The sequence below is a fragment of the Microcebus murinus genome, chromosome 26 (genome assembly GCF_040939455.1).
Source record: "Microcebus murinus isolate Inina chromosome 26, M.murinus_Inina_mat1.0, whole genome shotgun sequence".
Lineage (NCBI taxonomy): Eukaryota > Metazoa > Chordata > Mammalia > Primates > Cheirogaleidae > Microcebus > Microcebus murinus.
Window position 1 is genome coordinate 756,636 of NC_134129.1, and position 24,909 is coordinate 781,544.

Genomic DNA, 24,909 nt, shown 5'->3' on the forward strand with positions numbered 1-24,909 from the left:
CTACATCAAGCTGGGTGGCAGGCAGATCCAGAGGATATCATGAAGTTTCCAGGACCTTTGGAAAACCAGAGATTGTCTTTCCTATTGGAAAAGGCAATCTCTAGGGAAGCCCAGATGTGGAAGGTCAATGTGCCGAAAATGCCTACAAATCAGGTAATGATTTCTCTCTTTAGATAAGTATTAGGAATTAGTGTACTACTGACATATAGTATCTTGGGTACTGTATTGGAGGAATATGTACCATTAAAGAATATGCTTGGCCGGGCGTGGTGGCTCATGCCTGTGCCTAGCACTCTGGGAGACAGAGGCGGGCAGATCACTCAAGGTCAGGAGTTCAAAACCAGCCTGAGCAAGACCGAGACCCCCATCTCTACTGAAAATAGAAAGAAATTAATTGGCCAACTAAAAATATATAGAAAAACTTAGCCGGGCATGGTGGCGCATGCCTGTAGTCCCAGCTACTTGGGAGGCTGAGGCAGGAGGATCGCTTGAGCCCAGGAGTTTGAGGTTGCTGTGAGCTAGGCTGACGCCATGGCACTCTAGCCTGGGCAACAGAGTGAGACTCTGTCTCAAAAAATAAATTAATAAATAAAAAATAAAGAATGTGCTCTATTCTTTGGGGAACATCTTGTTTCTTTTTGAAAAAAGAGTTTACTGTTTTTGTTTACATGTTACATTTTGTTGGGCGACTTCTGGGTTCCCCCTCTCTTGGGCCCCAGAACCTCGTCCATAAAAAAAACAAAACAAAACAAAAATACATTTTGTTGTTATCTTGAGTTACAGCTTTAGGAAGATAAATTAGGTTTGTTCTCTTTCCTTATAGTCTAATACAGTAGTAAGCCTTTTTTAATTTTTGCTAATTTTCTTTGCCGTATCATTCCAATTTTAGTATATGCACTAGTATATGCCAAAGTGAGCACATAAACCTTCTTTATTTCTAGATATTTAGTTAGCCACAGAGTCTGAACATCTGTCTTTGGTGAACAAAAAATTGCTCTTGCTTTCATCAGTATGTATAAGGAGTTCAAGTGACCTGTTCACGTATTACCAGTGTTGGAGCTTTTTTGGGAGGTAGCCAGCTAATCTCTCAATTACTATTGGCTGTATGCCTTTTCTTTTAGAAATTTTTACACTTCTATCATATAGTTATTTTGTTTTTACAAATCATCATGAAGCGTATCCACTCCAGAAGTTTACTATATAAGATGCCTTACACATCTTTTTATCCCTCGTACTTAATGTAGTGATTGGGATATAAAATAGTGGCCAAGAAATTTTTTATATGCATGAGTGTATGAATGACAAATACCTAAGTTCCTCCTGTGTTGTTTTAGGTTATGATAACATGTGGTATTATAATTTGCTGGTGATTTCAGAGTTTCTTTGAGAGGGTAGGGTTATGTCATTTTTGTTTACTGGCTTATAATAGGCTCACAGTTAAAATTTGTTAAATGAGTGGTGATTATCTTTTTTATGGTTCATTCATGTACCTTACTGTGTTCTTGGCACTTGTAGAGAAGTTCTTTTATATAAATAGCATTTGCAAGTTCGTGATAATTTTGTTATATGAATTTGGGGAAAAAATTGAAAACTAGTCAAAGTGATAAACATTTCGGATATTCTCAATTTATTTTGCTAAAGTACTTTTGATTTACAAAGATAAATCTCTGCTACAAACTGTTTATATAAAAATGATTTTCATTAGAATTTTGGAACTATAAGCAATCTTAAAGCCATATAATTATATAGTTTCCAAATACAGGATCTTGACCCTTAGACTAATAGGTGTATCAAAATCACCCAGCATGCTTCCTTAACCACTTTGGTACAAGCGTCGCCTATAGTCGATAGCCACAGATGAACGCACACAGCGACTTCAGCTGACATCCGTGATATGAAGGCTCACAGCCGAGCATTGACGTTAGCGTTAATAACAAAACTTTTCTAATTTTTCATTTATCAAAATAAAATTGTGAACATTTAACAATAATGTAATAAAAACATATATGTATATGTTACCTATTCTGATTTACATTACATGTAAAGCTGTAAAGTAAAACAAGCTTTCAGTGCTTTAAAGCTTTCCTCATCACACAAGAGGCAAAACGGATTCATCGTCAGTGCACAGCACAAACTATCATGCAGACTATGAGTGCCGGTTGTGGGCAAGGTTTCGAGGCCTGTGAGCACCGTACCAAAGTGGTTATTAAAAATAGATTCCAGGCCTCACTCCCAGACCTATTGAGCTTATGATGGTAGCTGTGGATATTTGTATTTTTAAAAAATTTCATACTGTTATGGATATGTGTTCAGTTTGGGAATGACAGAATTAATCTCTCTACACAGTAAAATAGAAGTTTTCCCATGACATCTCTGGTTAGTGGTTTTCCTTTCTCTAAATATACTCGTTTTTCCAAAATGATGACATTTCAGATGTCATCATTATTGAGCAATAAAGTGAGGCTATTACTTCACTTTATCATGGCTTGGTAATTTCACTAATGTAGTCGTAAACTATTTTTGTTTCAGCAGCAATGTTATGTTGGTTTATATTGCACTTTTTCTTTAAAATCTTGTTTTTATCTTTATTTTTAAGCATTTTTTTGTTGACTGTATATATTGCAGATATCTTCTCCTGGTCTGTGACTTGCATTTTCACTCCATTTGTGTTGGTCTTTGAGTAATAAAAGTTCTTAATTTTAATGACCAAATTATCGGGTTTTTTCTTCCTTTTTGCTTAGTCCTTTTAAAGAAATGTTTGCCTAATTTAAGGTAATAAAGCTATTGTTTGTGCTTTCTTCTGGAAATGTATCTTTCACATCTAGATCTATATTCCAGTTGGAATTGATTTTTTTTTCTTTTGGTATGATGTGAAGTAGGAGTCAATCATTTTTCTCCATATAGATGTTACCAAAAGCTCGACACTTGTTTTTGAGCCCTCATTAGAAGAACAAGAGAACAAGTGGTTTGACTTGTTCAAGGAAAAGTGATAGACCTTTTCATCTCAAAATCCAGATTTCCTGAGCATAAGCAGAAATACAGAGCTTTTAAAGGGAGGGCCCCTCAGTTCTAGGCTATTGTGGTTAACTATTCTAATTGTCCCATTTCTGCCAAAGACAAAGGCCTATGGTGAGGGGGCTCAGGCTGGTACCAGCCTGGGATACAAGAACTAAGGTCTTCTCCTTGCTCCTCCCAACCACTGCTGGGAGGCAGGGATGCAGGTTTCAGTTCTCAAAGAGTGGGGTAAGTTTTAAAGAGAGAATATTTTTGCTGTTTTTTTTTTCAGACCATTCCCCTGATATATAGATAACTAGCATCATTTATTTAAAAGGCATATTTCTCCACTGTAATGTACTTTTTTTTTTTTTTTTAGACAGTCTCACTCTGTTGCCTGGGCTAGAGTGCCGTGGCATCAGCCTAGCTCACAGCAACCTCAAACTCCTGGGCTCAAGCAATCCTCCTGCCTCAGCCTCCCGAGTAGCTGGGACAACAGGCATGCACCACCATGCCCGGCTAATTTTTTCTATATATTTTTAGTTGGCCAATTAATTTCTTTCTATTTTTTTTTAGTAGCGACCAGGTCTCGCTCTTGCCCAGGCTGGTTTTGAACTCTGACCTTGAGCGATCCGCCCGCCTTGGCCTCCCAGAGAGCTAGGATTACAGGCATGAGCCACTGCGCCCGGCCTGCAATGTACTTTTGTCATAAATCAAGTGACCACTGTGTATGTGTGGATTCATATACATGGGTCTGTTTCTTCTCTCTCATCATTGGTCTCTTTGCCTTTCTCTGAGTGAATGCCACACTGCCTTAATTATAGTAATATAATAAGACTTTGTCGTGTGGTATAAACTTTGCTTGAGATTGTCTTGGCTATTCTTAGCCCTTACCCCTATGTATATCTTTTAAAATATACTTGTCAATTTTAAGAAAAGAAATTGTGGAGGTTTTAGTTTTATTGACTCTACAGGTTAGTTTGGGGAGAATCGACATTTTTACAGTTTGACTATTCCGATCCATGAACATAGTATATTCCTCTATTTTTTTAAAAGGTGGTCTCCAGTTTCTTTTAATGTTTGGTAGTTTAGGCTTATTTCTGGGTATTTGATTATTGATGCTATTTTACAAATGGTGTAATTTAAAAATTATTTTTATTTATTTATTTTTTTTTGAGACAGAGTCTCGCTTTGTTGCCCAGGCTAGAGTGAGTGCCGTGGCGTCAGCCTAGCTCACAGCAACCTCAAACTCCTGGGCTCGAGTGATCCTTCTGCCTCAGCCTCCCGGGTAGCTGGGACTACAGGCATGCGCCACCATGCCCGGCTAATTTTTTATATATATATCAGTTGGCCAATTTATTTCTATTTATAGTAGAGACGGGGTCTCGCTCTTGCTCAGGCTGGTTTTGAACTCCTGACCTTGAGCAATCCGCCCGCCTCGGCCTCCCAAGAGCTAGGATTACAGGCGTGAGCCACAGCACCCGGCCTAAAAATTATTTTTTATATACTTGTTTCTATAGTGCTAGTATATAGAAATACAATTTTTTAAAAAATAAATGTATAATAAATTATCATTATTTTTTGGCTATAGATTCGTGCTCTGTCACCTGGGCTAGAGTACAGTGGTGTGTCATTGTAGCTCACAGCAACCTCAAACTCCTGGGCTTGAGCAGTCCTCCTGTCTCAGCTTCCCGAGTAGCTGGGACTACAGGCGTATGCCACCATGCCTGGCTGATTTTTTTCTATTTTTAGCAGAGATGGGGTCTTGCTCTTGCTCAGGCTGGTCTCAACTCCTAAGCTGTAGCAGTCCTCCTTCCTCGACTTCCCAGATTGCTAGGATTACAGGCGTGAGCTACCTTGCCTGGCCTACATATGGGGTTCTTAACCCTTATCGTGGCAGGCTGAAATATCAGCGTGTCTAGGGCAAAAAGTACGGCAGGCCAGTATATCCTACAGAGCTGATTTATTGGCCTGCCGCACTTAGAGGGTTAATTTCAGTTATTATATTTTTCAGATTGAGAGTTTCCCCTTGGTTATTATTTTTTATTTATTTATTTTTTTTTGAGACAGAGTCTCTTCTATTCCCCTGGCTAGAGTGCTGTGGCTTTGGCCTAGCTCACAGCAACCTCAAACTCCTGAGCCCAAGCAGTCCTCCTGCCTCAGCCTCCCGAGTACCTGGGACTACAGGCATGCGCCACCAAGCCCAGCTAATTTTTTCTATATATATTAGTTGGCCAATTAAATTCTTTCTATTTTCAGTAGAGACAGGGTCTTGCTCTTGCCCAGGTTGGTTTCGAACTCCTGACCTTGAGCAATCCACATGCCTCAGCCTCCCAGAGTGCTAGGATTACAGGTGTGAGCCACTACCCGGCCTGAAATAGCTCTTGAAGGATATAAAAGCAGGTGAAATAGAGAAGGAAGTGTGTTCCAACCAGAAGGAACAATATAAACAAAGGAGCCGTGGTGTAAAATAACACGGGAAAAGGAAGAATCATAAATACAAGCTCTGCTCTTATAGTATGAAGTTCTAAGACAGAAAGTGGTAGAAGACGTGTGAGGCTGGAGATAGGTCGTAGAGGGATTTGTATACCATGCCTGGGGGGTTGTATTTAATCTTTTAGGTGATGGTAAACCTTTTAGAGTTTAAAGCTGTGTTTTAATAAAGAGGCTAGTAGTATGTGAAATATAATACAATATCGTAGTCTGTGTTAATCAGTCTATTATAAATTCTCTTTGGGATTATTTGTTCGACTAAATTTCTGAATCCTTTTAACCCTATTTGAGTAATCCATTTGGGAAAAAAATAATTTCTTTGATGAAATCAGAAAATACTATTTGGAGGGGCACACTCTCTATCTCTCGCTCTCTCCTTTCGTTTTTTTATTTTTAGATGAATGGAATTCATCTAAATTCATTTTAAATGAATAGAATTGCCTAGGCACAGAACTAAGTTTTTGAGAGCTTGTTTGGAGGTTCTACAGGGAAGCGCAGCTACCCTTGACCGAGGAATGGTCCTCCTCTTATCAGGGAAGGTCATCGTCCTCTTCCACCAAGCTCACAGCTTTAGGAGGGAAGCCCATGGAGCGGTGAGGAGGAAGAGGACACCTATCTAGCCAGCCAGATCAGCCAGCTGAATCAACCCTGGCAATCAGTGGGGTGACCGATGTCGCAACCAGATGGCCCTCACATCCTGGAACTAACTTTCTGTAACATTATCCTGATACTGTTTAGTACATGAATTAATTTGAAAAAGTGATGTTAGCCTAAGTATTAGTTCAGTTAGAGAAGGTTTTCAGACTATTATCTTTTAGGGGGTTTTTTTTTTTGTATTGCTTGTTTTGGTTAGTGATGATAACCCTGGCTATCGAGGATTGCTTTCTTGGCCCTATCCTTAAATTTTAATATAAGGTATATTAAAGTTAAAAGATATTGTCATGATCTCGCTTTCATGACTAATTGTATAATGCTTAAAGGAATTATTCATACATAATTTGTATTGTCCGACATCATTAGACAATCAGTTTATTTATTTATTTATTTTTGAGACAGAGTTTCATGTTGTTGCCTGGGCTACAGTGCCGTGGTATCAGCCTAGCTCACAGCAACCTCAAACTCCTGGGCTCAAGCGATCCTCCTGCCTCAGCCTCCCAAGTAGCTGAGACTACAGGCATGCGCCACCACGCCCAGCTAATTTTTTCTATATATTTTAGTTGGCCAATTAATTTCTTTCTATTTTTTAGTAGAGACAGGATCTCAGTCTTGCTCAGGCTGGTTTCGAACTCCTGACCTGAGCAGTCCGACCACCTCAGCCTCCCAGAGTGCTAGGATTACAGGCATGAGCCACCACGCCCGGTCTAGACAATCAATTTAGAGGTGGGAAAGGAGAATACTAATATTTGAGTGCCTTTTGCATTCTATATGTGTGCATTCTATATATGTATCGTTTAATTATAACTATAATAATGGTAATCTCCATGTAACTGTGTTCCCTTCTGTTATATGCTATCTTTTGTGATTCTTACTACTTTTATATGTCTGTTACTTCTTTCATGCCAAACACCAAATAATGACATTATTTAATGTAGTCTATCATTCAGAAATATTTTTTCTTCCATAACCCCCCATTGTCTCTCTCACCTGAAGGTGGAATTACTGGTATTCTCGTTCCTCATGGTTACTGTAGATCATTGTTCCTATCGTCTCCCTAAAAGCCTGCCCAGTTTCATCAGATTGTATCACCACCTCGCTTTGTGTGAATTTATTTTCTTGTCACTGATTTGTTTGGCGGGCTTACTTAATATTACTTTCCCTTATTTGCTTGGCATTTTAGATAAAAGTTCATCTTGGTAGGAATTTAATTTCTCTTGAATGCTTAACTTTCTCATCTAGAAGTTGTGACTGCCTTCATCTTGATTCCCAGAGACCTTTATGTGCCCCTTAAGTCCAGAAGTGGATCTTAAAATAGCACCTCAGGGCTCTATGGAAATATGGGATATATGACTGTAGTAACAGTTGCTTGATCCCTGTCCTAGCTATAAGGCTGTGCCTGCTTTCTCATCTCCTAAAGAAATGATAGCTCCAAATAGTGGTGTTTTGCTCCCTTTTTCAGACTCTTACAGTGAGAGGGAGAATCCAACTCCTGGCTTTAATAGCCTGACTCCAGTTTCCTCTGTCATATTGGACAGTAGTCTGCAGGATATAAATTCCCTTGCTACTCTGTGCACCTGGAACCCATCAAGCTCACATCTTTAGTCCCATGAGCTGTCTTAAGTTCTTGTTCCCTTTTTGACTCATAGAATTGTATGACTGATTCTCAGAGTATCAGTTTCAGGCAGTCTCTTCTCCCCACCATGATTTTATTTGCAAGTCTGAGGAGCTTAACTGGAAGTTATTACAGGCATACTCTTTTAGAGTAAAGTTCACAGGCTTAAAAATGGGGCTCTTTTCCTTGCAGTGCAAATAATCACTCCCTCTCCTCACTTTTGTAGCTTTTAAGGTACAAGTTTGTTATCTTTTTTAAAAAGCTTTCAATTTACTTCTACACGGGGCCAGGGGCCCTTCCAGTGTGCTCCCCAGAACCCTGTGCATTCCTCTGTTTTGATGCTTACCATATTTTATTGACATTTTCTGAGTGTCTGCTTCACTGTAAGACTTTTAAAGTTTTGGAGTTTAAACAGCGAATTTTTTCCCCTTTCATTCACCAGCTTAATAGTGAGATATTAGTATAAGAGACTGTAAAATGTCTTTATCTTATTTTCTTGTTAGTGTTTTTTATGCATTATTCTAGTGTCATTCTTTATTTGCCAAAGGGAATTGACTAGAAGTTGCTTGTCTCACAGTTAACCTTTAAAAATATCAGTTATAAGTGAGTTTAGAGCTATATGTAAAAATTACATGTGTGATTAATTGGTTTGGCAAACACAAAAGAAGGCTTTGTCTTGCCAAAGCTACAAAGTAAAATGATAGGAGGTAAAGAAAGAGGAATTAGAGTAAGATGAGAAGAGAGATTAGCAGGTGCAATAGCAGAGGTTACAATGAGCAACAAGTCATGCATTGTCAACAACACTGGAGGGAAAGTCAAAGGAAGAAAGAATTCCAACTAAAATACCTGTTTGAGGAGATACGTTGTCATATACAGCCCTTTATACTTTAAAAGCTCTTAATGCTTCTTTGTATGATGAATTAATTTCATGAAGTTAACCTTAGTGAGCAGGAAAAAGATTTATGAGCTCTGTACTTTCTAAGGAATAAGTACAGTCTTACCCTGCATAATTGCACTTTGGTCCACAGTGGACCACAAGTGAGACCTGTGAGACTATAACGGAGCTGAAAAATTTCCGTCATCTGGTGACATCATAATCGTTGTGATGTCACAATGCATTACTTCTGTTCTTGGTAATGCTGGTGTTGTAGTGTTCAATACCACTTGTAGGATGACTATGTTAATTATATATAATACATAGTTTGAAATAGCTAGAAGGAAGATGTTAAGTGTTCCTGACACAAAGAAATGATAAATATTGGTGACAATGGACATGCTAATTACCCTGATCTGATCATTATAATTATATGTGCTGAAACATCCATGTACCTCATAAATAATGTACAATTATGATGTAACAATCAGGAAAAAAAAAAAAAAAACAAGCCCGACATGGTAGCACACACCTGTAGTGCCAGTGACTAGGGAGACTGAGGCAGGAGGATTGCTTGAAGCCAGGAGTTTGAGTTTGCAGAACACTATAAATGTGCCTGTGAATAGCCACTGCACTCCAGTCCAGGCAACATAGCGGGACTTTGTCTCTTAAATAAAATTAAAAACAAAAAAAAGTTAACTGTAAAAGAATATTAGACAGGTCCTTCAGAGGTATCTCAGAAGTCATTGTTATAGGAGATGACAGCTCCTTGCATGTTGTTGCCCCTAAAGCCCTTCTAGTAGGACAGGATATGAAGGTGGAAGACAGTGATATTGGTGATCCTGACCCTGTGTGGGCCTCGGCTAATGTGTATGTTTTTGTGTTAGTTTTAAACAAAAAAGTTTTAGAGGTTAAAAAATTAAAAATAGAAAAAGCTTACAGAATCAGGATATAAAGAAAATATTTTTGTACAGCTGTACAATGTATTTATGTTTTAAACTAAGTGTTATTACAACAGAGTCAAAAAGTTTTAAAAAATCAAAGTTTATAGAGTAAAAAAGTTATAATGAGCTATGGTTAATGTATTATTGAAGAAAGAAAAAATTTAAAAATAAATTTAGTGTGGCCTAAATGTACAGTTTTTATAAAGTTTACAGTAGTGTGCAGTAAAGTCCTAGGCTTTCACATTCACTCACCACTCACTCACTCACCCCGAGCAACTTCAGTCCTGCAAGCTCCATTCATGGAAAGTGTCATACAAGTGTACCATTTTTCTCTTTTTATACTGTACTTTTACTGTACCTTTTTTGTGTTTAGATATACAAATACTTAAACATTGTGTTACAGTTGCCAACAGTAACATGCTGTACAAATTTATAGCTTAGGAGCAACGGGCTATACCATATAGCCTAGGTGTGTAGTTGGCTATGCTATAGGTTTTATTAAGTGCACTCTGATGTTCACACAATGATGAAATCGCCTAACACACAACACATTTCTTGGAATGTATCCTTGTCATCAAGGGACTGTAGTCTATTTTTGAAGAAAGTTTCATCAAAAATGATTATGATGATAAAGACTACAGCGCTTAAATTCACTTGTATTGAAAGCCTCACTTACTGAAAATACTACTTTTTACTAATCATAGAGTTATTTATGTACTTTGTTGTGTTTACCTGTTGGATAGTACTCATAAGGATCTGTTTAATTTGGCTTTAGTAGATTACTAGCTTTGTTTAATGACTGTGAAACTCAGGAGTAGAGGTATCTCAATAACTAGTGCTGGCAAGGATGTGGAGAAAGGGGAACCCTCTTACACTGTTGGTAGAAATGTAAATTAGTATAACCACTATGGAGAACAGTATGGAAGTTCCTGAAAAACCTAAAAATAGAACTACCATATGACCCAGCATTCCCACTTCTAGATATATATCCAAAAAAGGGAAATCAGTATATCAAAAAGATAACTGCACTCCTGTGTTTATTGCAGCATGATTCACAATAGCCAAGATTTGGAATTGACCTAAGTGTCCACCAGCAGATGAATGGATAAAGAAATTTTGGTACATATACAAGGTGGAATGTTACATAGCCACAAAAAGAATGCAGTCCTGCCATTTGCAACAATATGGATGGAACTGGAAAACGTTATGTTAAGTGAAATAAGCCAAGCACAGAAAGATAAATCTCATATGTTCTCACTCATTTGTGGGAGCTAACTATTAAAACAGTTGATCTCATGGAGACAGAGAGTAGAATGATGGTTACCAGAGGCTAGGAAGAGTAATGGGGGAGGAGATAAAGTGGGGATGGTGAATGGGTTCAAAAATATAGTTATTAATAGATAGAATGAACAATATTTGATAGTACAGTAAAGTGACTGTAATGAACAATGAGGTATACTTTACAGGGGTCCTCAGACTTTTTAAACAGGGGTCCAGTTTACTGTCCCTCAGACCGTTGGAGGGCCGTTGGAGAGCGCACATTCCACACATGCACACTGTGGGCCCGGGACGAGTCAGCTGCTAAGCAGGACAGGCAGCGGCAGCAAAAACACCCAACGGGCAGGCTGCATGTGGCACGCGAGCCGTAGTTTAAGGACTCTTGCTTTAAATAACTAAAAGAGTGGACTTAGAATGTTCTAACACAAAGAAATTATAAATGCTTGAGGTGATGGATACCCTAGTTACCCTGATGTGATTAATACACATTGTATGCTTGTATCAAAACATCACATGTACTACATAAAAATATACAACTATTACATACTGTAATTAAATTTTTTTTAACAAAAGAGTAAAGGTATCTAATCATTATTGTTTTAAAGTATGTACCTTCTAAAAATTAAGCCTGTACTCAGCAGTTAAAAATAGTGTGTAGGGGCTGGGCGCGGTGGCTCATGCCTGTAATCCTAGCACTCTGGGAGTGATCAGAGGAGGATCACTCAAGGTCAGGTGTTCGAAACCACCCTGAGCAAGAGTAAGACCCTTTCTCTACTAAAAATAGAAAGAAATTAATTGGCCAACTAAAAACATATGTAGAAAAACTTAGCCAGGCATAGTGGTGCATGCCTGTAGTCCTAGCTACCCGGAAGGCTGAGGCAGGAGGATCGCCTGAGCCCAGGAGTTTGAGGTTGCTGTGAGCTAGGCTGACGCCACAGCACTCTAGTCCAGGCAACAGAGTGAGACTCTGTCTCAAAAAAAACCCACAAAATATTGTGTAGGAAGATGAAAACAACAATGTTTTGTGTTTGTGGAACTCTTTCCACATAGTAATTTAGTGTAAGTTAATTTCCTCTTTGATATTTTTTCATAATCTTTAAATGTGTAATTCATCTATTGTTCTTGGTGTCTTTCATTTATTACTATTGATTTTAATTTTTTTAAATGTGCTAACATTCTGTTATCATAGTCCATTTATATATCCTAAGATAAGTTAAAGGCTATTTGCTGCCTTAAAAAGAAATTCATTATATTTTCTTATTCTCAAGAATTGGGACAACTTAATTTCAAAATTACTATCAGTTGATAATAGTGTTACTTAAATTTGAAATGCTGTAGTCTCTCATATCTGTTTAATTAAGCTATAGATATTTGGTGAGATGACATAGTGAAGATTTTAATAAAGAGTAAAGATATTGGATTTTGATATTAAATGCAATAACCAATACATGAAGTTTTATCACCTGTCTTAAATTTGATGATTCTGAATAAACTAACATATAAACACATTTTCTGTAATATTTGCTAACCTTTTATGAGAGAAAATTCTAAACATACTCTTGATAATAACTTGAAACTTTTTATTTTTAAATTGTTCCCTTATAGAATGTTTCTCCATCCCAGAGAGATGAAGTAATTCAGTGGTTGGCCAAACTCAAGTACCAATTCAACCTTTACCCGGAAACATTTGCTCTGGCTAGCAGTCTTTTGGACAGGTTTTTAGCTACTGTAAAGGTAAATATTTTAAGATACAATTTACACATAACCTCTTGTTTTAGTGTTTACATGCTAAACTGGAGGCTATTAGTAAGCATTCTATAAAGTGGAAAGAAGTGGAGAACTTTCCTGGAGAATGGTGTATGTACCCATAGGAAAACATGGTATCTTCTGCTATTGTTTTAAATTTTTGGAACTGTTTCTGATTGTATTCTATAATTATCTCTTTGCTATAAGTATTCATAACTTAGACTGAAATTTTTGATCTCTTAATTTTAGTATATATAAACTGTATAGCATTGGCAGAATGTTTAATCATCTAACATACTGGTGTGCTAAAGGTGTACAGTGAATTCAGACTAGGAAAGACTAAGCCTATTATACATTTTTCATTTTTTTTAAATTTAAAATTTATAATATTGTTTTCTTTTTTTTTTTTTTATCCAGAGAAGGGTTGTTTCCTGGCTTCTATACATTTTTCTTTGTCACTAATTTATTGAATATTCATATTGTGTGTTTTTCTGAACAATATATAAATACTGTCTGGGGGCATACTTTGGGCTATACCAAGATGTCATAAAACAACTTTGGTATATTTTTGTTCAATGGCAACATATAAACATTAATAAGTTTTATATTGTTCCTATTGCTCTGTGACTAGCTATGTTAAGTCGTTAATAGTTGCCTCTCAGCTGGGCACGGTGGCTCATGCCTATAATGCTAGCACTCTGGGAGGCTGAGGCGGGAGGATGGCTCAAGGTCAAGAGTTCGAAACCAGTCTGTGCGAGACCCCACCTCTACTAAAAATAGAAATTAATTAACCAACTAAAAATATATATGCAAAAATTAGCCAGGCATGGTGGCGCATGCCTGTAGTCCCAGCTACTTGGGAGGCTGAGGCAGGAGGATCGCTTGAGCCCAGGAGTTGGAGGTTGCTGTGAGCTAGGCTGACGCCACAGCACTCACTCTAGCCTGAGCAACAAAGTGAGACAGACTCTGTCTCAAAAAAAATTAGTTGGCTCTCAGCATTTTTAAAGCAGCATTTATTTTATGGCAAGTCATGAAAAAAGTAGAAAAGTGATTCGGCTGTATGCCTAAGAATACAGCCTAGGCATTTGTTTGCTTAGGAATATGTAAACTAGGGGAACTGAATTAAATGCTTGGTTATTAGGTATAAAAAGTAGAAGCCAAAGAATTTAAGGAGTGTAGGAGTGTAAGTTTGGATAGCCACTTAGTTATGTTCCAAACTTTTTCCCTCTTAAGAGACTTAAAAGAATCCTTAATTATGATGCTAATTGCCTGAAATCTGGGTTTTCTGGGAATGCCTACTTTCATCTCAGCAACTCGTCCATATCCCTCCTCCCTCTTTATTTGCCACAGCTAACTCACCCTTCCACAGATAGTTCCACAGAAAGATGAGCTTACAGTTAGTGTCCTTTCCTGGGTTATATATTCTTCAAGAATTATTAATGAGCTTATTGTTATAGCTTCTATGATGAAAGAGGTTTGTTTTTTTTTTTTTTTTTTATACAGGGTCTTGCTCTGTTGCCTGGGCTAGAGTGCAGTGGTATCATCAAACTCCTGAGCTGAAGCAGTCCTCCTGCCTCAGTTGCCCAAGTAGCTGGAACTACAACCATGTACCACCACACCTATCTAATTTTTCCATTTTTTGTAGAGACCAGGTGTCTCCCTCTTGCTCAGGCTGGTCTTGAACTCCTTGGCCTTAAGTGATCCTCTTTCCTCGGCCTCCCAGAGTGCTGAAATTACAAGTGTGAGCCACTATGCCCAGCCAGAAGAGATTCTTAACATGTTTATTAAACATTTTAAACAAATTTGGGGAAATTTCATTTTTTTCATGTCTTATTTATTAGGTCATGTTTTCGTAACATTAGAAACTCTTACTTACAGATGGTTAATCTATATTAAATAATCTAAAATGTATTTATGGCTTTAATAAAGGCATTTAAAGCAGACTATAAAAGGGCTATAACAATGAATGGAGCCTGAATCCTCGCTGTGCAGAAGAAATCACTATGAAGCTCTTTAAATGTATGGAATCTGAGCCCTGTCTCAGACCTCCTGAATCTGAACCTGTGGTGGGTGAGAGCTGTTGTGCTTAAAGAAGCAAAACCAAATTACACAAATGATTCTAATAGCCAGAAATGAGAACTACTGTTTGTTTAAAAAAAAAAAAAAAAACAAAGCACACATTGGCTTTTTTTTTAATTACTAAATTTATTCCTTTTTTTTTTTTTTTTTTTTTTTTCTTTGAGAAAGAGTATCATTCACCCCAGGTAGAGTGCAGTGGCATCATCATAGCTCACTGCAACCGCAAACTCCTGGGCTCAATCGGTCCTCCTGCCTCAGCTCCTGAGCCACACACAATGTCTGGCTAATTTTTGTAGTTTTAGTAGAAACAGGGTCTCACTCTTGCTCAGGTTGGTCTCGAACTCCTGACCTCAAGCCATCCTCCTGTCTTGGCCTCCCAGACTAAATTTATTCTTAATTAGGCGTTGTATTGCTTACCCAAAGTTGTTAACTGTTAGGCTCTTTTTTTTGTAATGAACTCAGATTACCTGAGGGATGTGGCTTTTCTATATTGCATGCATGGGAAAATAGGGAGCCTGGAAAACTGTACTGGCAGCCAGATCTAATTTCATTTCCTAGATCACCTGTGTGTGTCTCTTAACCTCTGAGACTGTTTTCTCACCTGTGAAATAAAGGCATAACAGATGTGATGCTATTTATGGAAGTGCCTTCTAAATCATAATGCTCTGATTAATACTTAAAAATTTTTTAAAATATTGATAGTATTGAACTTTTATGTCATGTGGACAGAGGATTGGAAGATTCCTATAGTGTATGTCACTTATAGTTGTTATTGGCATGTTTATTAAATGATAAGCTATGTTTGTTAAATGATAATCAAGACCATACTCTGGTCATCAGAATTCCACAATGCTAAGGGAATGTAATATTTAAGTATAACATAATATTGAAACAGGTTTTCGCTGGTGTTCTTTTTGTGTATTAATTTAATTTGCCTTTGTGTCATTCAGTATAACTTGGACTACATTGTCCTAATTGTAGAAAACTGGATTCTGGTGCTGTGTTAGCAAACACACTGAAAATGAGCCTGTCTTATAGGTAGGGCAGATTCGAGCCCTCTTATGTATGTCAAACTCCAAAGAGATAATTTTTTTCCACTAACTGATCTTGTATGGATTTAGGATCTTTTCATTGTTATGGAACTTGAATATAGGTTTGTGTGGACACTTAATTAAAAAATTTTTATTCATCTGCTAGCATCCTATAATTTTTTAGAGTATTTGAAGCATACTAATAGCTTTATTTTTATAGTCTCTTTTTTTCTCTTTGATCCTCCTAACACCTTGTATATTATTTTACTTATTATTTTGTTACGTAAAGAAAATAAAATTAGAATTAAAAAAAAATTTTTTTTTTTTTTTTTTTATTTTCTTTCTTTAAATTTTTTTTCTTTTTTTTTTTTTTTTTTTTTTTTTTGAGACAGAGTCTCGCTTTGTTGTCCAGGCTAGAGTGAGTGCCGTGGCGTCAGCCTAGCTCACAGCAACCTCAAACTCCTGGGCTCAAGCGATCCTCCTGCCTCAGCCTCCCAAGTAGCTGGGACTACAGGCATGTGCCACCATGCCCGGCTAATTTTTTTTTTTTATATATATATATCAGTTGGCCAATTAATTTCTTTCTATTTATAGTAGAGACGGGGTCTCGCTCTTGCTCAGGCTGGTTTTGAACTCCTGACCTTGAGCAATCCGCCCGCCTCGGCCTCCCAAGAGCTAGGATTACAGGCGTGAGCCACAGCGCCCGGCCTAAAAAAAAATTTTTAACACACAAAAGTATATATTTTTAAAAATTGGGAATATTATTAAAAACTTCTAAAAAGCTCTTCTGGATAGAAATTTGGCTAACTGGCTTTAATTGAACTTTGAGCAATGAAATATTTTCGTAGACTATCACATGGCTAGGATTGTAATGTTAAAAATTAGCTCTGATCTAGAAAGCAGTGGTGGGAATCAGTTGAATTCTGTGGAATTGTGTATACATCTCATCTGCATATCTCATCTTTAAAAACAGTTATAAAAATTTAATCGTTTTTGAAAAATCTCTAAAGTTTTTTTCCCCCTCTTCAAAATTTTAGGCCCATCCAAAATACTTGAGTTGTATTGCAATCAGCTGTTTTTTCCTAGCTGCCAAGACTGTTGAGGAAGATGAGGTAATAAATCCTTTCAAGATTGGTTATGTTTCTTTTGTGAAAATTTCTCCCCATTGATTAATGTGCTTTTGGTTTGCGAAAACAAAAATTGAAAATGAGTTTATTTCTTTGTCCTCTTCCCTGTGTGTCTGTTTTCCTTTGTTTTGGGTAGAGAATTCCAGTACTGAAAGTATTGGCAAGAGACAGTTTCTGTGGATGTTCCTCATCTGAAATTCTGAGAATGGAGAGAATTATTCTGGATAAGTTGAATTGGGATCTTCACACAGCCACACCATTGGATTTTCTTCACATTGTAAATATAACTGAAGTTTCTTAGTTTCTTATTTAAATATGTAGTCTTGTTTCTTGAAACTTGAAAAATAGGTTGCCTACTCATTTATTTTGTACTGATTTTTAGGAAAAGAAAAAGTACTGAAATTAGCCAAGGAAAAGTTAGAAATTAGTATATATGTCAAGTCACTGAAGCTATAATTACAAAGTTAGAAATTGAGTAAGTTATATCAGTTTCTATACATAATTTCCTAGACAAATAAAATTAAAATGATGGGGGTTTTTTTGTTTTGTTTTCAGTTCCATGCCATTGCAGTGTCAACTAGGCCTCAGTTACTTTTCAATTTGCCCAAATTGAGCCCGTCTCAACATTTGGCGGTCCTCACCAAGCAACTACTTCACTGTATGGCCTGCAACCAGCTTCTACAATTCAAAGGATCCATGCTTGCTTTAGCCATGGTTAGTTTGGAAATGGAGAAACTTATTCCTGATTGGCTTCCTCTTACAATTGAATTGCTTCAGAAAGCACAGGTAGGTGTCAGTCTAATTTATATAGTGTTCATTTTAAGTTTTTCTGTTGGAATACATAGGGTTATCCCAGATGGTTATAGAACTAAGCAACCTTTTTTTTTTTTTTTTTTTTTTTTTTTTTTTTTTTTTTTTGAGACAGCGTCTCACTCTGTTGCCCGGGCTAGAGTGTCTTAGCATCAGCCTAGCTCATAACAACTTCAAACTCCTGGGCTCAAGCGATCCTCCTGCCTCAGCCTCCCAAGTAGCTGGGACTACAGGCATGCGCCACCAGGCCTGGCTAATTTTTTCTATATATTTTTAGTTGACCGATTAATTTCTTTCTACTTTTAGTAGAGACGGAGTCTCACTCTTGCTCAGGCTGGTCTCGAACGCCTGACCTTTAGCAATCCTTCCCCCCTCGGCCTCCCAGAGTGCTAGGATTATAGGTGTGAGCCACTGCGCCTGGCCAGACTAAGAAACATTTTTAATCTTGTAATCACAAATCATTCTTAAGTGTAGACAAGGGCCAGGTGTGGTGGCTCATGCCTGTAATCCCAGCACTTTGGGAGGCTGAGGCTTGAGGCCAGGAGTTTGAGACCAGCCTGGGCAACATAGACCCTGTCTCTACAAAAAATGAAAAGGTTAGCTGGGCTGCTGGTGTGTGCCTATAGTCCCGACTGCTTGGAAGGCTGAGGCAGGAGGATTGCTTGAGCCCAGGAGTTCTAGGCTGTAGTGAGCTATGATCGTACCACTGCACCTCAGCCTGGGCAAGACCCCATCTGTTAAAAAAAAAGTAGACAAAGAATAAACCAGAGTAAAGTATACACTTTAAATTTATGAACTGGTGGGCTAGGTGTTCCTTTTTTCCTTGTAAAATGTAGATAGTTTTTAAATTATTTTCAGCCTTTCTCCTAAAGTAAGAATTTTGAAAAATTATTAAGATTCTCAGTAATACATTCTCCTTTAGTTTTGTATAAAGAAACTTCCTAGCTACATCTGTAGGTTTCATGTAGTACTTCTCTTTTTATAAAAGATGTCAGATACATAAATTGTAAGAAGTTGCTTTTTCGACAAGCAAATAATTTTTTGTTGGCTAGTAGGGGAAATATTTGTACCAGTTGCCAAATATTTGGCAGTTGGAAGCTATCTTTCTGAAAGCTTTTTGTCCTTATTGCCTAAGATTAGTTTGGCACTTGTATCTACAGATTGATATATAGGTTGATAAATTATCAACTACCTACATAAAACATAAAAGTTTAGTGCAGAAAATTCTCATTCAAGTGGAAAGTTGGTAATAGCTGTATGTTAGCAACTACTTTGAGAGAAGCCTTACTGATTTTATTCATGTCACAAATTAAACTTACCAAGTTTAGCTCTGCTGCAAACCATACTCTTGTCAACTGAGTCCATAAAAGACTTAGGGAATCTTCTTTTCTTTTATGTGGCTCTATTTATTCTCATTTATCAAGTTATTCTGATTTGTTTTATTGGATTTTATTTAGAGGACTATTAAATTCTGAGCTTAAAAACATTATGCAATAAAAAAACTATAATAAAGAAGTGCATTTATTCACCTAATAAAACTTATAAAAGAATACTATAAAAGAAAAACAATAATGCTTGAATTTGGGTTTTTGTAAGATAGTTATAATTGATCTTATAGCAGACATTTAAGTATCTCAGTGCTACCCTCTCAGCTTCTGAGAATTTTAAGGTCTAGTTTGTAATCAGAGAAGGGCTGAGAGTCTTTTCATAAAAGGGATGATGAATTTTACCTATACAGTGTAACACAGGCTATTTCTCCTTTTCAAGGAATATATGTTCTTATAATCGTGTATCTTAGTTTGAAAAAACTTAGAGAAGTGTTTCGTTCCTTTGAAATAAATGCTGTAATGAAAATCCTAGGAAGTAGTTGCTATTTAGTGAGAATTTTGAAAAACTGTCATAAACCATCATTTAATGGTGTAGCACAGATAATTCATTTTGCCTACCTAGAGTGTTGGAAAGTACGATTGAATATTAATCATTCCCATCAGTCTGAAGTGGGGGAACAAGCTTACTAGAAAACCTACGTTACATTATTTTTTATTATTGTTGTAACAAATTACATCTCTCTAAATGCCTCCTGATTTGTTCTCTGCCTTTTCTCAAGTTAGTACAGAAAAGATTTCCTATATAAAGTGTTAGTGTCAAAAGAAAACATAAATAATAAGAATGTAGTATATGGCATGTGTATTCTGTGTATTGTACTGGCATGTGTATTCTTTGAGAACCTATTCTTTTACTGGAGAATGTGCTTATTCTCTTTTTTGTAAGATTTCTGATGCTAGAAGAAAGTCATCACTAAATCTTTTCTCCTTAGCTGAAGGAGTATTATAAACATGGCATTTGACAGAACCTTTGTGGAAATCAATTCAGTCCAATTGTTTTATAGTCCCAGTTCAGGGAACTTGAGACTTTCTTACAGCCATGTTGAACTACTTGGTAGTAAAGAAAACTAAAAAGAATCAGTACTTTTTCCATACCATACAAACTTTAAAAATTCTAGTTCATTGGTTTTCATAGAAATTTCCTTTGGAAGTAGAACCCTTTCTCTGTCCCCCAACCCCCAACAAATTCTGCGTGCAAACAATCCCAATATATAGAGTAGAAGAGTGGAATTGTACTTGTAATATGTGTTTAGAGCAGAGACATGACAGGGTGCAGAGCCTACTCAACATGACCTTTTCCCTTCCATAGCTATTTGGACATAGCTTGAAAACCACTTTTGCATTCTCTTACATACATATTTAATACTTATATTCCACAAACATTTATTGATAAGTCTGTGATCTGCACACTGAGGATATAGTGAGTTCTTTTTTTTTTTTTTTTTAAGTCTCTGTCCCATATAGTGTTCAGGTTGCAATGGGAAAGATAGTGAACAAAAACAAGTAAGGTTGCAAAACTTGGTAGAGACTTTCAGACTTGTTCTAGCAGTTCTACTCTAAAACCAACTTGGACTAATAACCAACCCACGTGGCCCAAACAGGAATGGCTCCTGGTTCTTCAGGACTCAGTTATGTCTTTGCTAAGTTTACCTGTATTCAGGTAGGAACACCAGGTCTGATATCTTTGTGATTCGACCTGTGACAAGGCCATAGTAGTATCATATATTCCTCCTGGATTTCTGATTCTAATATAGGGAAATTCTTGCAGATCAGATTGGTGAGATCATGGCAGAATTACTTCTGACATGATTCCCAGTGTCTTGGTTTGAGAAGGGTCCATCACAGACATTTCTTGCTGTGTGGAGCCCACTATTACTAGCTCTGCCGATCTGTCCTCTAGACTTGAGACAAAGACTGGTGAGTGTACCCAGGTTTGAAGCCTTTCAAACTTTGAAGCTTCCTCTTTTCCTTCCTAGCCTCCCCCCTTCCCCCCATTGAGCTCTCCTGCCACCTGTTGGTCACCATTCTGGGATTGCTAAACTTTTCTGTTACCCTTTCTATCCTTGCTCTACTTGTGTGGCTATGTTCCCACCTCCTCCTCTTTCTGACTGATGTGGCCCACCCTGGTAATTTTAGGGTGTTAACTCTACCAGGAATAGTAGAGGATTCGTGGGAGTAGATGTCTAGTTTAACACTAGAGTAGGGAGTTAAAGAAGTACACCCTTCTTACCACAGTCTCTTGGTTCTTCTTGAAGGTGGCTAAGGTTAGGCTACTCCAGCAGGTATTTGTAGTGCTTCTTTCTGCCCACCAAACCTGGATCCATCTGGACCTATAACTTATGTCATTTATTGTTATGAAAATAACAATAAAGATTTTCTTGACACCCTATTATTAGAAATTGTAATTAGAAAGTTCATTTTAGGCTGGGCGCGGTGGCTCACGCCTGTAATCCTAGCTCTTGGGAGGCCGAGGCGGGCGGATTGCTCAAGGTCAGGAGTTCAAAACCAGCCTGAGCAAGAGCGAGACCCCGTCTCTACTATAAATAGAAAGAAATTAATTGGCCAACTGATATATATATGTAAAAAATTAGCTGGGCATGATGGCGCATGCCTGTAGTCCCAGCTACTCGGGAGGCTGAGGCAGAAGGATCGCTGGAGCCCAGGAGATTGAGGTTGCTGTGAGCTAGGCTGACGCCACGGCACTCACTCTAGCCTGGGCAACAAAGCGAGACTCTGTCTCAAAAAAAAAAAAAAAAGTTCATTTTAAATTCTTTTAACAAAGCTCTACTGGAGGATTTGTGGGTGTCTAGAGTTGTAATTCCAGTATATGTGCTTGTTTTGTTTCCTCCTAGATCTCAGCAAGGATCACATTTTTTTTAGAAGAAATTCAGATTGTACTAGATTAGAAGGAATTTATTTTGATATATTATTTTGGACAGAGGACTTACTTGGTACTTGGGTAGAGTGCAATTCATATAGATGATTTTGGTTTGAATAATTTCCAGTGTCTTTACTAGCCCTATCATTTTTTACCAGTCTTCACCTCTAAAACATAACTCTGTATTTACTTACTTTTTTCACACAGGAAGATTATGGTGACATAAATAGTCTTACTTAAATAGATTTTTTTTTTTAGGATTCTGCCTTGATACTGATTTGCCATGGTATTTATTATGCTCAGTGATCAAGGCATTAGAATATTTGTGGTACTTCTACTTTCTAGGCCACCAGGTATCATTCAGTTGCTGAAGAACAATTCATTAAACTAGGTACAGCCAGCCCTCCATGTCCGTGGGTCCCCCATCTGTGGATTCAACCAACTATAGATTGAAAATAGAAAAAATTCCACAAAGTTCTAAAAAGCAAAACTTGAATTTGTCACTCACCAATACTACATTGTATCTATGCAAATGAAGTGATGTGTAGGCATTGTATTAGGTATTACAAGTAACCTAGAAATGATTTAACATATAGGGGAAGATTGCATAGGTTATATACAAAACTATGCCATTTTATATAAGGGACTGAGCATCGTCAGATTTTGGTATCCATGGGGTGGGGTGAGGGTGAGGTCCTGGAACTAGTTCCCGATGGATGGATACCAAGGGACGACTGTACTTACTTTTTAGAAGTAATTTCTATGGTATAGCCTTTTTTTTCACTTCCCAATTTATCTTTCTTTTCTATTACCTATTACTTCCCTTTTGTAGGCTTCTTAAAGTATTGGCAGAAGCCCCATCCCTTCTTTGTGCCACTGTTTCTTAGCATGATTCAGGTGGTTCTACATCCCTAGGGCATATGTTAAGACCTAGCCTAAAGTAGTAAACTTGATAGTTGAGGAACTATCTTAATTTTTTTCTTTCAAGGGAGGAAAAGGCCGGGCGCGGTGGCTTAAGCCTGTAATCCTAGCTCTCTGGGAGGCTGAGGCGGGCAGATTGCTCGAGGTCAGGAGTTCGAGGCCAGCGTGAGCAAGAGCGAGACCCTGTCTCTACTATAAATAGAAATTAATTGGCCAACTAATATATATATATAGAAAAAATTAGCTGGGCATGGTGGCGCATGCCTGTAGTCCCAGCTACTCGGGAGGCTGAGGCAGCAGGATTGCTTGAGCCCAGGAGTTTGAGGTTGCTGTGAGCTAGGCAGGTTGCTGTGAAGTTGCTGGCGCCACGGCACTCACTCTAGCCTGGGCAACAAAATGAGACTCTGTCTCAAAAAAAGAGGGGGAGGGAACCCTCTAATACTAGTTAATAGTGTCTTACCTATAGTGTCTTATCTAGTGCCTTTCAAACTAAGCGAAAACTAGTAAACAAATTGTAGATGTTAAAATCTGCCATTTTCATTTCTATTTCTGACAGTATTAGTTATCTTTACATTTGTATTACATGAGGACTAATAGTATTTCATCCTTCTATCCGTTGATATTTTTCTCAATAACAAATAATATATTTAGAGGTAATAATTTTATGACCAAATGTATTCTTTTAGAATGTGTTACCTTTATTTTGTCTGTGGTATTGCAAATAGTCATTCTGTGTGGTTATATAGGAACGAAAAACACTTGTTCTAGAAATGTTCAAAATACCTATAAAATACCCAAAACTGTAAAAAAGTGATCCCTGATAATTAAATGGTCAGTCAAGATAGGCTTCCTGAAGGTGATGGCATTTAGCCAGGCCTGGAAGGAATGAGTAATACAATTTCAATAGGTGTAAAATAGGACGAGTGAGGGTAAAGTAAGTCAAGAGAAGAATTGTACATAATAGATAGTGGGTCTGTTTGGCAGGAATGTAGGACACAAATTTGGGGGTATGCTAGGAAATAAGACTGGAAAAGAAAGTTGGGGTCAGGAGAGCCTTATTAATACTAAGCTAAGGAGTTTAGCTTATTTCTGCTAGGGGCTAGGCATTGGGGTGCTGGTGAAGATTGTAGGGGAGAAATATATGCTGCTATAGGAAGATTATTTTGACAGTGCTGTAATTATAGGGAAAGTAAGGCAGAGAGCTACTTCACTACAGGTAAGATTTTGAAGGCCTTCCATATGCAGTCATTGTGCTAGAAACGTAGGGATAAAAAGATGAATACAATACACTGCCTACACCTTGGATCTTGTAACCTATAATGGAAAGGCTAAGTAACTAAATAAAAATTTTAATAAAATGTAAATATGACAGCAGGTTGATATAGAAACAGATGACCATAGCCTTTGAGGTGTGTAGGGGGTTAGGGAAATCTCGGGGGGATTCCAGAAAGGATTGGAACCTGTTCGAACTGTCCTGAAGGGTAAGAAGGAATTAGCAAAACTCCCAAATTAAACAAAAACATAAGCAAAAATGTTGCAAAAATGAAGCATAAGCTTCCTAATGTTGTTATGTCTACTATTTTGTACAAAATATAACTTGTCTAAAGTTGTCATTGTTTTAAAAAATTCTAACTTCTTAGCTAGACAGGTTTCCTTCATCCCTGATTAAAATTTTTTTTTGCCTCTGGCCTTTTCCTTAAATTCATTAAATTAATTAAATTAATGCATTAATTAATTTAATTAATTCATTAATTAATTTCCTTAAATTAATGTGGTATTTATCTGTATTTTGGTCTGCACTGAACAAATTAGGAAACTCCTCAACCCCACCCTCTTGGCCTCTTCTAGACAGGAGGAACGGACTGAAAAAAAAGCAGACATAGGAGTGAACAAGAGACTAATTTCTGCTGCTCTCATGTAAATATAATTGCAAATGCAGAATTCAGAAGTTGCAATTCAGAATTGCAAATGCAGAAGTTCCAAAGAGATTTATATTAGAAGTACAGATTTGGATATAATTTTTAAGAAGATAATAGGTAGGCTAGAGAAAGATGAGTTTGAAGATGTGGGGAGAGAAAAG

At 37.4% G+C, this 24,909-nt stretch overlaps 1 protein-coding gene across 1 annotated transcript in view; it reads left to right on the forward strand.

Moving 5' to 3' along the window:
• CCNI (cyclin I) overlaps nucleotides 1-24,909 on the forward strand; it is a 26,607-nt gene continuing 1,698 nt past the window's right edge. Inside the window, exons 1-5 of the mRNA XM_075997903.1 lie at nucleotides 1-153; nucleotides 12,458-12,586; nucleotides 16,746-16,820; nucleotides 16,972-17,112; nucleotides 17,391-17,621. Coding sequence (XP_075854018.1) covers nucleotides 40-153; nucleotides 12,458-12,586; nucleotides 16,746-16,820; nucleotides 16,972-17,112; nucleotides 17,391-17,621 — 690 coding nt within the window. The 5' untranslated portion in view covers nucleotides 1-39. The remainder of the gene's footprint in view (nucleotides 154-12,457; nucleotides 12,587-16,745; nucleotides 16,821-16,971; nucleotides 17,113-17,390; nucleotides 17,622-24,909) is intronic.